Source organism: Coregonus lavaretus, assembly GCF_964263955.1.
Source record: "Coregonus lavaretus genome assembly, chromosome: 36".
NCBI lineage: Eukaryota > Metazoa > Chordata > Actinopteri > Salmoniformes > Salmonidae > Coregonus > Coregonus lavaretus.
In genome coordinates this window covers 27,058,865-27,077,006 of record NC_140023.1, presented here as the reverse complement: position 1 = coordinate 27,077,006, position 18,142 = coordinate 27,058,865, and the positions used below count along the sequence as shown (strand labels likewise).

General features: G+C 46.1%; 1 protein-coding gene across 5 annotated transcripts in view; it reads right to left on the bottom strand.

Moving 5' to 3' along the window:
• The window catches only part of rassf4a (Ras association domain family member 4a), a 112,652-nt gene that overhangs the window by 3,731 nt on the left and 90,779 nt on the right, over positions 1-18,142 (bottom strand). For 4 of the 5 annotated variants that reach the window (XM_084153720.1, XM_084153721.1, XM_084153719.1 and 1 more), the window contains 6 exons: positions 6,284-6,399; positions 6,132-6,214; positions 2,630-2,793; positions 2,103-2,204; positions 1,915-1,966; positions 1,693-1,814 (listed from right to left, as the gene is read on the bottom strand). In XM_084153720.1, the coding sequence (XP_084009846.1) occupies positions 1,693-1,814; positions 1,915-1,966; positions 2,103-2,204; positions 2,630-2,793; positions 6,132-6,214; positions 6,284-6,399 (639 nt within the window). Of the gene's footprint in view, positions 1-1,692; positions 1,815-1,914; positions 1,967-2,102; positions 2,205-2,629; positions 2,794-6,131; positions 6,215-6,283; positions 6,400-7,028; positions 7,067-18,142 lie in introns of all 5 variants that reach the window. The other variant, XM_084153723.1, reaches the window with a different exon arrangement.

The window sequence follows — 18,142 nt, the reverse complement described above, 5'->3', positions numbered from 1 at the left end:
ACCCTAATTGTTGATATGGTCCGTGAGAACAATGCCATTAAACTGAGCAAAATTCAGCAGAAGATCATTGAGGACCATTTAAATTTTGAGGGTATCAACAGTGTCAGCCTCTCTACTGTTGATCGTGTCCTCAAGCGCAACAGACTGCGCATGAAACAGCTATACAGAGTGCCCTTTGATCGCAACTCAGACAGAGTCAAAGAGCAAAGATTCCAGTATGTACAGGTTGGCATATATCCAGACACATTCAATGTTGATTACTCTAAGTAGTGATTTACTGTAGTGGCCTGAATCACTTTTTCCGTATCACTTACAAAACTATATCTATTTCTACAGAGGGTTTTTCAACTGGATGCAATGGAAAGACTCCATCAATACATCTACATGGATGAAGCTGGGTTTAATCTCACCAAAAGGAGAAGGAGAGGCCGTAATGTGATTGGCCATCGGGCCATTGTTGGTGTTCCTGGGCAGCGTGGTGGCAATGTCACATTATGTGCTGCCATCAGCAATCATGGGGTTGTCCACCATCATGCCAACCTGGGGCCCTACAACACTCACCAGCTCCTCATTTTCCTCAATCACATGCGAGATGCTTTGTTAGGGCAGCAGGATGAGCATCCCATCTATGTTGTTGTTTGGAACAATGTGAGTTTTCACAGAGCCCTCCAGGTTAGAGAGTGGTACAATATGAACCAAGGTTTTATCAATCTTTGCCTTCCACCGTATTCCCCTTTCCTAAACCCCATTGAGGAATTCTTCTCCTCATGGCGGTGGAAGGTATATGAACGCCAACCTTACACCAGGGTAAATCTCCTGCAAGCCATGGGACTTGCCTGTGGTGACATAGGTGTGGAGGCATGCCAAGCCTGGATACGGCATGCCAGGGGTTTTTTCCCCCGTTGCCTGGCCAGACAAAATGTGGCCTGTGATGTGGATGAAGTCCTGTGGCCTGACCCAGTACGGAGACATGATGCTGTGGCTGAGTAATGCACTTATTTGTATATTTTTGTACTTTATTTTTACATGGGCTTACTGTACACAAGTGGCAAACGCATAAGATTTCTGTTTGTTTTTACAAGTGCTACATGTAAATGCACAAGATTTCTGTTTTGTCTTTTTGTACAAGTGCTAAATGCACAGTTTTTTTTTGTTTTGCAACATGCATTTAGCCTACAGTGAACAATAAACATTTATTTCTCCAGCTTCATGTCCTGAGCATTGTGTTTTCTATTTTTCTACGTAGTGTTTAGTGACTGTTCAGTAGTGTTTTTTATTTTGATTGACTCGGGGCACGATTTGACAACATAGTTCAGTTTTGAGCACAGATTGAACTGTTTTGAGGTGAAAGTTTGGTTTTGCAAGAAGAGTCTGAGGTTTTGTGAATGTAGCTTGAAAATTGGGTTTTGTGTTCACAGTTAAGAGAAAAGGAGAGCAGCTTTCAAGAAATGTGTCTTAGCAATCGAGAAAAACTGTAAACAGCTACTGCCCCAATTGTTAATACAGTCCTAACAGGAAAGTCTGTCATCAGCATTCTATTATTAGATCAAATACCACTGATTATGACACTGGGATATTGCTATGGGTCTGTATTTGGAGGGCCACCACAACATGGAAGTCCACCTCTTAGAATACACATACAGTGTGAGAGAGAGAGAGAGAGAGAGAGAGAGAGAGAGAGCGCAGACTCACGTCATGTGTGACCTCCTCCCCTAGATCCATCTCCATAATAAAGATCTTGGAGATCTTCTCACAGGGTCCATGAAGCACACGGTACACCAGCGGATACTCACTGTCCTTCAGCGGGGTTCTCTCTGCAACACACACACACACACACCCGTACGCACACACACACGTATGAATATACTCTTCCATACATACCCACGCATAAAAGCATGAGATGTGGTCACTTACCACCAGATTCATGGACCATATAGAGAACAAACTCATCTGCTTTATTCTCCACCTGGAGACACAGACAGTCAGAAACATGACAATCACATCTGAGAAACTAGTGTGTGTGAATTGTGTGAGTGTGTGTAAAAATGTGTGTGTGTGTGTATGTGTGTGTGTGTGTGTGTGTGTGTGTGTGTGAGACTCACTCTGAACTTCTGTAGCAGCAGGTTGAGGACCTGTAGTGTTGTCATGGAGCTGTTGACTCGGACGTTAGTGACCGACCCGAATGCTGGAGTAAACACTGACGTCTGGAGAGAACACATGCACGAGCGCGCGCACACACACATACACACAGAGCAGATATATACAGTGAAAAGGGTAGTGGGCCCAAAACTGATCTTTGAGGAACACTATAATTCACATTTACATTTTAGTAATTTAGCAGACTCTGTTATCCAGAGAGACTTACAGTTAGTGCATTCATCTAAAGGAAACTAGGTGAGACCTCCACATATCACAGTCATAGTAAGTTAAAAATAAATCTATAAAACAGATATGAGCAAAGTCAGTACTAGTAAGAAAAGACAAGGGCGAGTGTTAGTCGAGATACTTTTTGAAGAGGTTTTCAGATCTTTTCAAAATAAGAGCATATAAAACTTTGGAGTCACCAGTAAGCACAGCTCTGTGTGTGTGTGTGTGTGTGTGTGTGTGTGTGTACGTATGCATGTGTTACCTTGTGGTTATAGAAGTGTCCATTGATGGAGAATCTGTGTGTGCGTAAGTGCTGCAGGTCAGAGTGTGTGTGTGTCTTTGATCTTCTGGTGACCCCCATGAAGGAGGCATCACTCCTGGTCCGCAGCAGCTGGGGGACCTCCTCATCGTCCTCCTCTAGACTACCTGAGGGAGAGACCACAGAGAGTTAGAACTTCCTCTTCCCTCTGCTCCTCCTCCTTACCTTCATCGTCCTCCTCCCCCTCATACTCCAACTCAAAAGTAATGTTCATACAGTGTGTGTACAGGCCGTAATACTTATATTGTATTTACAGCTATGTATACAAATATTTATTGTGGAAAAAATATGATTTTTGTAAGTATTTATGTATTTAGAACAGTTTCCTAATTAAAGTTATTTTTTTCAAGTGGGTATCCCCTCCCAGCTGGAAGTGCACATGGCAGCATATCTAAAGCCGTAATCACTGCTCAGGTGTCTCTGTGTTTGTCTGCACATGTGCTGAAGCAGGTGGGTATCCTGAAGATTTAATTATAGAGTAATACGGCAGGTGACAGGATTGATAGAGCAGGATTACACGTGTGTGTGTGTTTTGTCTGTCTGGATGTCGGCCCACCACCTCAAGCTTAACCTCGACAAGATGGAGTTGCTCTTCCTCCCGGGGAAGGCCTTCCCACTTAAAGACCTCTCCATCACAGTTGACAACTCCACAGTGTCCCCCTCCCGGAGTGCAAAGAACCTTGGCGTGCAACTGGACAACACCCTGTCATTCTCTGCAAACATCAAAGCAGTGACTCGCTCCTGCAGGTTCATGCTCTACAACATCTTTAGAGTACGACCCTACCTCACATTGTAAGCGGCGCAGGTCCTAATCCAGGCACTTGTCCTCTCCCGTCTGGACTACTGCAACTTGCTGTTGGCTGGGCTCCCCGCTTGTGACATCAAACCCCTGCAGCTTATCCAGAACGCTGCAGCCAGCCTGGTGTTCAACCTTCCCAAGTTCTCCCATGTCACCCTCCTCCTCTGCACACTCCACTGGCTTCCAGTCGAAGCTCACATCAACTACAAGACCATGGTATTTACCTATGGAGCAGCAAGGGGAACTGCCCGTCCCTACCTTCAGGCTATGCTCAAAACCTACACCCCAACCCGAGCACTGCCACCTCTGGTCTCTTGGCCCTCCCACCCCTGTGGGGGTCAGCTCCCATTCAGCCTAGTCCAAGCTCTTCTCTGTCCTGGCACCCCAATGGTGGAACCAGCTTCCCCCTGAAGCTAGGACAGCAGAGTCCCTGTCCATCTTCCGAAAACACTGAAACCCTACCTCTTCAAAGAGTATCTTAAATAATCCAACTGCAACTCCCTCACAACCCCTACTCACCTATAAAAAAAGGCTTTTTTGTTGTTGTTGTTGCTCTGACTGCTGATAGCTACTTATTGAGGACAAATGTACTTACTATGACTGTGATATGTGGTTGTCCCACTTAGCTACACTACATGACCAAAGGTATGAACATCTCATTCCAAAATCATGGGCATTAATATGGAGTTGGTCCCCCCTTTGCTGCTATAACAGCCTCCACTCTTCTGGGAAGGCATTCCACTAGATGTTGGAACATTGCTGCAGGGACTTGCTTCCATTCAGCCACAAGAACATTAGTGAGGTCAGGCACTGATGTTGGGCGATTAGGCCTGGCTCGCAGTCGGTGTTCCAATTAATCCCAAAGGTGTTCGATGGGGTTGAGGTCAGGGCTCTGTGCAGGCCAGTCAAGTTCTTCCACACCGATCTTGACAAACCATTTCTGTATGGACCTCACTTTGTGCATGGGGGCATTGCCATGCTGAAACAGGAAAGGGCCTTCCCCAAACTGTTGCCACAAAGTTGGAAGCACAGAAGCGTCTAGACTGTAATTGTATGCTGTAGCGTTAAGATTTCCCTTCACTGGAACTAAGGGGCCTAGCCCGAACCATGAAAATCAGCCCCAGACCATTATTGATCCTCCATCAAACTTTACAGTTGGCACTATGCATTGGGGCAGGTAGAGTTCTCCTGGCATCCGCCAAACTCAGATTCGTTCGTCGGACTGCCAGATGGTGATGCGTGATTCATCACTCCAGAGAACGTGTTTCCACTGCTCCAGAGTCCAATGGCGGCAAGCTTTACAGCACTCCAGCCGATGCTCGGCATTGCGCATGGTGATCTTTTGCTTGTGTGCGCCTGCTCAGCCATGGAAACCCCTTTCATGAAGCTCCCGACGAACAGTTATTGTGCTGACGTTGCTTCCAGAGGCAGTTTGGAACTCGGTAGTGAGTGTTGCAACCAAGGACAGACGATTTCTACGCACTACGCGCTTCAGCACTCGGTGGTCCCGTTCTGTGAGCTTGTGTGGCCTATCACTTCGCGGCTGAGCCATTGTTTCTCCTTCACAATAACAGCACTTACAGTTGACCGGGGCAGCTCTAGCAGGGCAGTGTAGAGGAGAAATTAACGTATTTACCTGCCTTGTTTACTATATATCGATAGTTAACAACTATATGCTTAACATTGGTAAAGAGATTTTCATGACTTGCAATACTGTGCTTCTGAGAAAGGATGGTTCCCCCCTCTCTACTCCCTGCAGCTGGTCCGGGCGTATCGTTAAGGACATGGGGTGACTCAGAAATAACTTGCGACTCGAGATAGAGATAACTTGAGGAACAGAACCGACCTATTATTGTTTCCAACCATCTGGGCTTCGGAGAAACTTGGTCACACAGCATAAGACAAAGAGCCTCTCAGAGTGACCACAGTTCTTCAGTCTATCCTGTTATTCTCAAATCTTTCAAGGGCACAGCTGTGTGGAGATATGAGGTGAACAGAGGCTGGCTTGAGCACCTTTGACAATTCTGTCAGCGGAAAGGAGTAACGTTATCACTTGTTTGTGCACTATGACCCGATACACATAGCCACAGGAAGAAAACAAGGTAGTTTATGATGCCCGAACTTCTGGGGAGGGGTGGAACCAGCCATGGCTAAGCATTTTTAGGTCTGCTATATAAGACCCTGTATTCGCTGTATGATTTTAAGCCTCGGTCTGTGGGGTCGACCAGCTTCCTTATTGCAATTCGTATAATAAAGTATTGATTGTATGAAGAATTAACAAAGTCTCTCCTTATTGGTTAGAATTTCCACGACAGCAGAAATGTGATGAACTGACTTGTAGGAAAGGTGGCATCCTATGACAGTGCCACGTTGAAAGTCACTGAGCTCTTCAGTAAGGCCATTCTACTGCCAATGTTTGTCTTTGGAGATTGCATGGCTGTGTGCTCGATTTTATACAACTGTCAGCAACGGGTGTGGCTGAAATAGCCGAATCCACTAATTTGAAGGGGTGTCCCCATACTTTTGTATATATAGGGTATCTTAAGATGAATGCACTAACTGTAAGTCGCTCTGAATAAGAGAATCTGCTAAATGACTAAAAATGTAAATGTCCGTCTGTCTGTCTGTCCGTGTGTGTGTACTTACTGGTCAAGGCAGGGTCAGTAGTTCTGTCGAGTATGTTGTTGTTAGATTCTGTCTGCTTTGGAAGAACCTGGGATCTCTCATTCCTACAAACACAAATGATTGACATTACTGATTGGCACTCACATAGGCCTAGTGTGTGTGTGTGTGTGTACCTGTTGACTCCTCCGTATTGGAGTCTCTCGTTGTCGTCGTGCATCTGCAGTCTGATTGGTCGCCGCAGACCCCAGTAGATATTCAACAACCCCTCGACGACCAGCACTTCCTCCTCCTACACACACACACACACACACACAATAATCATCATGTCAGCAGCCATGCTGGCTCAGAGTCAGGTGTACGTGCAAGGCCATGCACAGTCACTTGCAGGTTCAACCCTCTCATCTGGGGGAAACTGGGAGTGTCTGAACCATCCTATTGGACAATACGAGGTCATGTCTGGGAGAGCAGTAATCATGAGTCAGACCAGCCGTGTGCTGCTGTATGACACATACTCGCTTTCAGGCATGTTTTAATGACACATACACATATACCGGACTGTTTGAGGAAGAAACCTAATGGAATTTAAATTCCATTCAGTCAGGTGGAGGGAAAAGCTTCATATTGGAGCAAAACTGACCTGGGATCAGTGTCTAGGTCTATGGGGAGCATCTTCATAGTGCCAGCAGACTGGACTGGGTTTGCAGAGAAAAGAGCAGCTCAGAAAGATAATGACAGCACAGAAACAACGTTGTAACAACATTGACAATCTAGAGCCTAAAATACTTGATGTTATACATCTACAGTTGTTACATGTCAACGTTAAATCAGTTCCCCCAGAATAATAGCAGCAAGTTAGAGTTCCACTTGCCATCATGGACCACATTGTGGCAGAATCACACGTCATTTTCTGAACAGTACCATTGAGAGAGTAACAAGCCGCTTCAGATGGTGTTCATCTAAGATAAAAGACAATAAGATTTTCTGTATCAAAAACAAGCTGATTCTGTAGGCCCAGCATTCAGTATCTGAATTCAGTAAAATTAAAGGAATATAGCAAGTCATGGTTAAGAATAAGAATATTATTTTAATCCTAAAATAAAACCATTAAAATTGAAAGAGGCCTGAGAAACAGAACTCTGGAAAAATGTAATTGGTTGTTACTGTAGGCACAGTGTGTGTGTGAGTGAGTGAGTGAGTGAGTGAGTGAGTGAGTGAGTGAGTGAGTGTGTGTGTGTGTGTGTATGTATGTGTGTGTGTGTGTGTGAGTGAGAGCAAGAGCAAGAGCACAGAGAGAGCGAGAGAGAGAGAGAGAGAGCGAGAGAGAGCGATAATATGTGTGTGAGAATGAGTGTGTGATTCTCCCAGGGCTTCTTTGTTTCTGAAATGTAAACAGTCAGGAGTCAGCCCAGCCTGCCTATGTTTCTCACACACACACACACACACACACACACACACACACACACACACACACACGCGCACACACGCACACACACACGCACACACACACAAACACACACACACACACTTCTCAGCCTTGGCTTGCTCCTCCCCTGCAGTGTGTCTGTATACAGTGGGGACATTTTTTATTTAGTCAGCCACCAATTGTGCAAGTTCTCCCACTTAAAATGATGAGAGAGGCCTGTAATTTTCATCATAGGTACACGTCAACTATGACAGACAAAATGAGAAAATAAAATCCAGAAAATCACATTGTAGGATTTTTAATGAATTTATTTGCAAATTATGGTGGAAAATAAGTATTTGGTCAATAACAAAAGTTTCTCAATACTTTGTTATATACCCTTTGTTGGCAATGACACAGGTCAAACGTTTTCTGTAAGTCTTCACAAGGTTTTCACACACTGTTGCTGGTATTTTGGCCCATTCCTCCATGCAGATCTCCTCTAGAGCAGTGATGTTTTGGGGCTGTCGCTGGGCAACACAGACTTTCAACTCCCTCCAAAGATTTTCTATGGGGTTGAGATCTGGAGACTGGCTAGGCCACTCCAGGACCTTGAAATGCTTCTTACGAAGCCACTCCTTCGTTGCCCGGGCGGTGTGTTTGGGATCATTGTCATGCTGAAAGACCCAGCCACGTTTCATCTTCAATGCCCTTGCTGATGGAAGGAGGTTTTCACTCAAAATCTCACGATACATGGCCCCATTCATTCTTTCCTTTACACGGATCAGTCGTCCTGGTCCCTTTGCTAAAAAACAGCCCCAAAGCATGATGTTTCCACCCCCATGCTTCACAGTAGGTATGGTGTTCTTTGGATGCAACTCAGCATTCTTTGTCCTCCAAACACGACGAGTTGAGTTTTGACCAAAAAGTTATATTTTCGTTTCATCTGACCATATGACATTCTCCCAATCCTCTTCTGGATCATCCAAATGCACTCTAGCAAACTTCAGACGGGCCTGGACATGTACTGGCTTAAGCAGGGGGACACGTCTGGCACTGCAGGATTTGAGTCCCTGGCGGCGTATTGTGTTACTGATGGTAGGCTTTGTTACTTTGGTCCCAGCTCTCTGCAGGTCATTCACTAGGTCCCCCAGTGTGGTTCTGAGATTTTTGCTCACCGTTCTTGTGATCATTTTGACCCCACGGGGTGAGATCTTGCGTGGAGCCCCAGATCGAGGGAGATTATCAGTTTATTATCAGTCTTGTATGTCTTCCATTTCCTAATAATTGCTCCCACAGTTGATTTCTTCAAACCAAGCTGCTTACCTATTGCAGATTCAGTCTTCCCAGCCTGGTGCAGGTCTACAATTTTGTTTCTGGTGTCCTTTGACAGCTCTTTGGTCTTGGCCATAGTGGAGTTTGGAGTGTGACTGTTTGAGGTTGTGGACAGGTGTCTTTTATACTGATAACAAGTTCAAACAGGTGCCATTAATACAGGTAACGAGTGGAGGACAGAGGAGCCTCTTAAAGAAGAAGTTACAGGTCTGTGAGAGCCAGAAATCTTGCTTGTTTGTTATTGACCAAATACTTATTTTCCACCATAATTTGCAAATAAATTCATAAAAAATCCTACAATGTGATTTTCTGGATTTTTTTTCTCATTTTGTCTGTCATAGTTGACGTGTACCTATGATGAAAATTACAGGCCTCTCTCATCTTTTTAAGTGGGAGAACTTGCATAATTGGTGGCTGACTAAATACTTTTTTTCCCCACTGTAAAAGGCCCTGCCTCCCACGTTTTATGCGCTAAACTATGTACAATATTGCTCTGCTCATACTCTCACTCACACACACTCGTGTGGCCGGTCACACACTTGCTCTGCGGACCAGCTACAGGTCTGTCAGTCTCAGAGAGACCCCATGGAATGTCTTTATGGACAAACACACACACAAACAGAGACTAAGGGCTCTATTCAATCAGGTCCGCTTTAGCCGACATCCGCATGGCGGTTGCTTTGGTGGTGTTGGAGGTGGAACTGTGTTAGAGCTGTCAAATCTACAAGCGGCTCCTGGCATTATACCTAAAGCGGACATTGCTACTGGCTGCACCGAGTCGCATTAAGAGAATTCCCTTGTTTACAAGTTCGAACACTGGAATGTGAGATGTAATCTAAACCTCGATTAGGCTGATATACTGTATATATCAACAAATTGGCGAGGGCACTAGAACAGTCAGCAGCATCCGGCCTCACCCTACTAGAATCTGAAGTCAAATGTCTACTGTTTGCCGATGATCTGGTGCTTCTGTCCCCAACCAAGGAGGGCCTACAGCATCACCTAGATCTTCTGCACAGATTCTGTCAGACGTGGGCCCTGACAGTAAATCTTAGTAAGACAAAAATAATGGTGTTCCAAAAAATGTCCAGTTGCCAGGACCACAAATACAAATTTCATCTAGACACCGTTGCCCTAGAGCACACACAAAACTATACCTACCTCGGCCTAAACATCAGCACCACAGGTAACTTCCACAAAGCTGTGAACGATCTGAGAGACAAGGCAAGAAGGGCCTTCTACGCCATCAAAAGGAACATAAAAGGATCTGGTAAAAAATACTTGAATCAGTTATAGAACCCATTGCCCTTTATGGTTGTGAGGTCTGGGGTTCACCAACCAAGAATTCACAAAATGGGACAAACACCAAATTGAAACTCTGCATGCAGAATTCTGCAAAATCATCATCCGTGTACAACGTAAAACGCCAAATAATGCATGCACAGCAGAATTAGGCCGATACCTGTAACAAAATGTGGAAAAAGTCAAGGGGTCTGAATACTTTCCAAATGTACTGTAAATCCTCATTATTTCGTAAGATGGTCATACCAAGGATCATTTAGCTATTTTATTTAGAATTTTAGGACCCCTGTTGGTACAAAAAAATATATATATACATTTGATTAAACTATTGGCCTTACTGCTATTAGCCCATAGAAACTCGTTGAATAACAGATTCATACATGAAAAAAAATCTAAATCTAAAAGAAGTATGTTTTGAAGTGTCTGTCCTATATCTGTGAGATATAAGAAGCTCAGGAAAAAAGTCCTGTGACACTTGTGGGGGTCGTAGAGCAAAACGGAGAACACCATCATCAACACCATGGTGTTCGTGAGAGTCATCTATAACAGCTGCTAAACTGTGTACGCAACCAATAAACTTTGATTTGATTCAATGATATTGTTTGTATTTGTCATTTCTCACTTTATGTTTGCACATTTTTGTTGTTGTTGTAAGATTTAATTTCGTTTTTACAGGTTTAATTAGACAATAGACATTTCACGTTTGCATATTAAATGCATCAAAATCTGTATATAATATATTTTAGGAATACTAAAGATTCCAAACTGAGAGCAAGATAATATAATATAATAATATGCCATTTAGCAGACGCTTTTATCCAAAGCGACTTACAGTCATGCGTGCATACATTTTTGTGTATGGGTGGTCCCGGGGATCGAACCCACTACCCTGGCGTTACAAGCGCCGTGCTCTACCAGCTGAGCTACAGAGGACCACAGATGAATCTAAATATGATACAAGTGCTTGACTTGGGCCAGAACACACCCGTACTGAGTACCGGCACCTTAAATGATCTACTGTTTGATTATCGGCAGATGAAAAATATTGGCACCTAATTATAAACAGTCCCGGCACCCAAAATTTGTACTGCCACTTATTTCAGTCCACTTCAAGCACTGTCTGAAACACATTTTACTTCTGAGATTCTGTCCTCTGTGCCGCTGATAAATGGTGCTGAGCGGTTAGTGCTTTTTGAGGTCGTTTCGGTTTCGGTTCGATTATAAAAAAAGAATGACCGTTTTCAACTTCGATTTAAAAAACAACAACATTAAATGCACTGTGCATTTTGTGGGTTGAATGCTGTAACAACACAGAATAAAACAATGAAGTCCCATGATTGTAGTAGCTGTCAGCGTCTGGGTGCAGTGGGGAAACGGCATCAGGCGCAGGACACAGAACTGAGAGATAAATGGCTTTCCTAGAATCCAAGTAAACCATAGCAAACCCTCCACGCAGGGAAGAGCAAAACAACAGCTCAACAGACGACGTAACAAACAACAATCACGCACACACTCAGGAGGGAAAACAGAGGTAATATAGGGAAACTAATAAGCCTAATGAGTAACAGGTGTGAACAATAAAGACAGAACTAGTGAGACACAGAAACATTGATCGGTGGCAGCTAGTACTCCGGTGACGACGACCGCCGAAGCCTGCTCGGAGGGGCAGCCTCGGCCGTATCCGTAGCTGCCCATTATACTGCTTATCACTTATTAACCATCATTTATTCACATTACTTTACTTCAATAAAATATGTCAGTTGTTGTGTATATTACATTTGTTTTATTTGATGACTATTATTTCATTCCAAGTCATCATCTCATCTCTATAGATGTATATACATTTGATCACTATTTTGTAGTTCTTCAAAGTAAATAAGGCATACTTTTATGAATGCTGAATACCAATTATCAATCACTTAGATTGTATTTTCACGTAGAGATACCTCGCAGCTGCTTTCTATATCACCTCACGATAGCACATTCTTCTCTGTTCCATAGCCGTCACAAAACAAACACAGACCGGACAAGTAGATGCGCAATGGATTATGGTTATTGTAGTTAATTACCACGTTTTATGCGCTAAACTATGTACAATATTGGCCTGTTGGAAACTAAAACACGCTACAACATCGCACAGTTCAGGCTGGATCTGATTTATCTCTAGAGAAACTGTGCGATGTGCGCATTAAGCTCACAGAATAAAAAATTACGAAATGGAATTCAAATAATTGAACAGAAGTCGGTCAATTAGTTGTTTAGAAAACGAAAAATTACATAAATCTCGGTTAATTGCTCAGCACTACAGATAAGTCATCCTGACAGACAGTGCAGCCAGTGAATCTGAGTAGCTCACTCTCCCACTCTGGTGGTGATCTTTCTAAACTGCAGTAAAGTAGTATATTTAAGCAGTAAGGCCAGAGGAGGTATGGTATATGGGTATATAGTCGTGGTATATTGGCCATATATCACAAACCCCCGAGATGCCTTATTGCTATTAGAAACTGGTTACCAACGTAATTAGATCAGTAAAAATAAATAAATACATTCCCATTATAAACTGGGTGGTTCGAGCCCTGAATGCTGATTGGCCGAAAGCTGTGGTATATCAGACCGTATACCACTGGTATGACAAAACATATATTTTTACTGCTCTAATTACGTTGGTAACCAGTTTATAATAGCAATAAGGCACCTTGGGGGTTTGTGGTATATTGCGTTGCGTCGTGTATAAGAACAGCCCTTAGCCGTGGTATATTGGCCATATACCACACCCCCTCTGGCCTTATTGCTTAAGTGGCAACCACCAGGGGTAGCTACAGCCATAAGCTTCAGCCTGATGGATCTCTTCCATGCCTTGAACCTTCAGTGTGTCAGTGGCTCCGACCAGAAACAACCCTTAATCCCTAGCCCTAGTCCTATAGCCCTATACCTTACCTCTATCCCTACCCCATAGCCAGCAGGCAAAACTTGGCATGGGATGCCATAATGACTGTAAAAGCAACATGATGATCAAATGAGTGAACTATATTTAATTACCTTCATAGCTTTAAAATGAGCTCAACCAGCACAAAGCAACCAGAACATGGAGTTAGAATAATAGAGAAGCTATGTATGTATTTTTGTGTAACTAGGCCTAATTCGCAACACTGCTCACACACTAAGTGGGTCAGAGCCACATGTAGACAGACAGACAGGAAGTGAATTACTACTGTCAATATAAATGAGTCTACTGGTACTTTTACTACCATCAACAATGTATGTAGGGCATTATAACTACATCACCTGACAACTGTTCAGGTCATATGAGCTTAAAGTAATAATGCATGCTCAATAACACACATGCACATGACTCATGCACTCACGGACCCACCCACGCATGCACGTTAGCACGCAAACACACACACACACACACACACACACACACACACACACACACACACACACACACACACACACACACACACACACACACACACACACACACACACACACACACACACACACACACCCACACACACACACACACACACACACACACTCAAAACCGGTTTACCTGGCACGAAATCCAAGTACAGGTCCTTACAAAAATAATTTCAGTGTTTGAAACAGTGGTGAACCGTGACTATTGGATGTACAGTGCCTTGAGAAAGTATTCATACCCCTTGACTTATTCCACATTTTGTTGTGTTACAGCCTGAATTCAAAGTTCTGGCTTCAGACCAAGATTGTGAAAGTCCTTGAGTGCCCCAGCCAAAGCCCAGACTTGAGTCTCATTGAAAATCTGTGGAAATACTTTCTGTTCACCGCCACTCCCCATCTAACTTAACAGAGCTTGAAAAAAATTTGCAAGGAAGAATGGGAGAAAATCTCAAATCCAGACGTGCAAAGCTGATACAGACATACCGTAAATAAGATAACTCAAAGCTGTAATCACCGCCAAAGGTGCTTATACAAAGTATTGACTCAGGGGTGTGATTACTTATGTAAATTAGATATTTCTGTATTTCATTTGCAAAAATGTCTAAAAACATGTTTTCACTTTGTTGTTAAGGGGTATTGTGTGTAGACTGCTGAGATTAAAAAAAATATTTAATCCATTTTGAATTCAGGCTGTAACACAACAACATTTGGAATAGGTCAAGGGGTATTAGTACTTTATGATATATCCAATACATCATATCAAAATTCAAAAATCAAGAAAATAACTGAAACAGAGCATCACTTAATGCGCACAACATTATATTGTGTAGTCGGACCATTCTAGTGTAGACTCTAATGCAGGAGAAGCAATGCTTTTTGATGACAACATCAAACAGGCTTGAGCCGTGCTTCGGGCTGCAGCTCACACGGCGTGGCAAAGCTGGGCATGGACCCCCCCCAGATAGAATTTGTGCCCCCCCCCCCAGTTTTGTTTCTCCATAAACATAAGAAATAGTATATGAATTACCCTGCCCGGTTTTGCCAATGTAGCGCTGCCGGTCCTGCCAGTAGGCGCAGAATGGGACAGAGGTGTCACGCGTGCTGTAGGTGGGTGTAGTGGTGGAATCAAACGCAGAACACCGAAGGATAGTCCAAACAACTTTAGTAATTCTCCAAACAGGAAAAATGACAACACTTGCCCGAAGGCAAAAATACGCACAAAGGCGAAATAGCAACAAGCGCACTAACAGGTGCGTAACGCTCCAACGCAGTGGAGGAAAGCTCAACCGAGCGAAAGGGCGAAAATAAGCCCTACACACGACAGACCAAAATCAATAACACACAACACTAGACAAACACAACGAGAAACTTATAGGACACTAATTACGCTAAACGAGAACAGGTGTGACAACAAACAGACAAAAGCAAACGAACATGAAACATACAACGGTGGCAGCTAGTATTCCGGAGACAACGAACGCCGAAGCCTGCCCGAACAAGGGAGAGAGGCAGCCTCGGCCGAAACCGTGACAGTACCCCCCCCTTGACGCGCGGCTCCAGACGTGCGCCGACTCCGGCCTCGGGGACGACCCGGAGGACGCGGAGCAGGGTGCGTCGGGTGCCCACGATGGAATTCCGTCAGGAGAGACGGGTCCAGAATGTCTCTCCTCGGCACCCAGCACCGCTCCTCCGGACCGTACCCCTCCCACTCCACTAGATACTGGAGACCCCCCATCCGACGTCTCGAATCCAAGATGGACCTCACGGAGTACGCCGGTGCCCCCTCGATGTCCAATGGGGGCGGAGGAGTCTCCCTGATCTCACTTTCTTGGAGTGGGCCAGCTACCACCGGCCTGAGAAGGGACACATGGAACGAGGGGTTAATACTTTTATATTCAACAGGTAGTTGTAATTTATAACACACCTCGTTCAACCTTCCCAGGACTTTAAATGGCCCTACAAAACCGCCGACCCAGTTTCCGACAGGGCAGGCGGAGGGGCAGGTTTCTGGTAGAGAGCCAGACTCGATCACCAGGTGCGTACACCGGTCCCTCACTGCGGTGGAGATCGGCGCTCGCCTTATGACGTCGGAGGGCCCGCTGCAGGTGGACGTGTGCAGCGTTCCATGTCTCCTCCGAGCGCCGCGCCCACTCATCCACCGCAGGAGCCTCGATCTGGCTCTGCTGCCAAGGTGCCAGAACCGGCTGGTACCCTAACACACATTGGAAAGGGGTTAGGTTAGTGGAGGAATGGCGTAGGGAATTCTGGGCCATTTCGGCCCAGGGAACGTACCTTGCCCACTCCTCCGGCCGGTCCTGGCAGTATGTTCTAAGAAACCTACCCACATCCTGGTTCACACGTTCCTCCTGCCCATTACTCTCCGGGTGGTAACCCGAGGTGAGGCTCACCGAGACCCCCAACCGCTCCATAAAAGCTTTCCAGACTCTGGAGGTAAATTGGGGACCTCGATCAGACACAATATCCTCGGGTACCCCGTAGTGCCGGAACACATGGGTGAATAGGGCTTCGGCAGTTTGCAGGGCGGTAGGAAGGCCCGGCATGGGGAGCAAACGACAGGCCTTAGAAAACCGGTCCACAACGACCAGTATAGTGGTATTCCCCTGTGAAGGAGGAAGGTCAGTAAGGAAATCCACCGAGAGGTGGGACCATGGTCGCTGTGGAACGGGCAGGGGTAGTAACTTACCCCTAGGCAGATGTCTAGGCGCCTTACACTGGGCGCACACCGAGCAGGAGGAAACATAAACCCTCACATCCTTTGCCAACGTGGGCCACCAGTACTTGGCACTAAGACAGTGCACTGTCCGGCCGATACCCGGGTGTCCAGAGGAGGGTGACGTGTGAGCCCAATAGATCAATCGATCCCGAACCTCGAGCGGAACATACTTCCGACCCTCCGGGCATTGTGGTGGACTAGGGTCGGTGCGTAACGCCCGCTCGAGCTCAGCATCGACCTCCCACACTATCGGTGCCACCAGACACGACTCCGGCAGTATGGGAGTGGGCTCCACGGACCTCTCCTCCGTGTCATACCGCCGAGACAGCGCATCTGCCTTACCGTTCTGTGACCCAGGGATGTACGTGATCTTAAATGTAAACCGGGTCAAGAACATATTCCATCTAGCCTGCCGAGGGTTTAGCCTCCTCGCTGCCCGGATGTACTCCAGGTTACGGTGGTCCGTCAAAATGAGGAAAGGGTGTTGAGCCCCCTCAAGCCAGTGCCTCCACACCTTTAGGGCCTGTACCACGGCTAACAGCTCCCTGTCCCCTACGTCATAGTTTCGCTCCGCCGGACTGAGCTTCTTGGAATAGAAGGCACAGGGGCGGAGTTTAGGTGGCGCGCCTGACCGTTGTGAAAGCACGGCTCCAATACCGGCCTCAGACGCGTCCACCTCTACCTGGAATGGTAAAGAGGGATCCGGATGCGCCAGCACTGGAGCCGAGGTAAACAGGTCCTTCAGCCTCCCAAATGCCCTGTCCGCCTCGGCAGACCACTGCAGACGCACCGGGCCCCCCTTCAAGAGAGACGTGATGGGAGCTGCCACCTGTCCAAAACCCCGGATAAACCTCCGGTAGTAATTCGCAAACCCCAAAAACTGCTGCACCTCCTTCACAGTGGTTGGTGTTTGCCAATTACGCACGGCTGACACCCGGTCTACCTCCATCCTTCTTCTTCACAAAAAAGAAACTCGAGGACGCAGGGGAAGTGGAAGGCCGTATGTATCCTTGTCTCAGAGATTCGTCTATGTAAGTCTCCATAGCTTTCTTCTCCTCCTGAGACAGAGGATACACATGGCTCCGTGGGAGCGCAGCTCCTGCCTGGAGGTCTATCGCACAATCTCCCTGCCTATGGGGCGGCAACTGCGTCGCCCTCGACTTACTAAACGCAATAGCCAAATCCCCATACTCAGGGGGAACGTGCAATGCGGGCACCTGGTTTGGACTCTCCACCGAGGTAGCCCCTACGGAAACGCCTAAACATCTACCCACACACTGGGCAGACCACTCCATCAGAGCCCTCTCCTGCCACGAAATAGATGGGTTATGGGTACTCAACCAGGGCATGCCCAGCACCACCGGATACGCAGGAGAGTCAATCAGAAATTGCTGAATCATCTCCTGATGACCCCCCTGCGCACACATCCTAAGTGGCGCAGTGACCTCCCTGATCAAGCCCGCACCCAACGGACGGCTATCTAGGGCATGAACGGGGAAAGGGACATCAACAGGAAGAAGGGGAATCCCTAAAGCTAAACAAAACTTCTTATCAATAAAATTCCCAGCCGCGCCTGAATCTACCAGCGCCTTATGCTGGGAATGAGGTGCTACCTGTGGAAAACTCACAGGCATACAGAAATGTGCAACAGAGAGCTCTGGGTGAGTGGGGCGCCTACTCACCTGGAAGGAATCCCCAGTGCGGGACCTGTCGTCCTCTCCCCTAGGAGGCCATCCCCAGTACCTAGCCGCGGTGTGTCCTCCCCGACCACAGTTGGTGCAGGGGATGGACCCCCTAGTAAGCCGACCCCTCCTCTCTCCATGGGACACGGCTCGG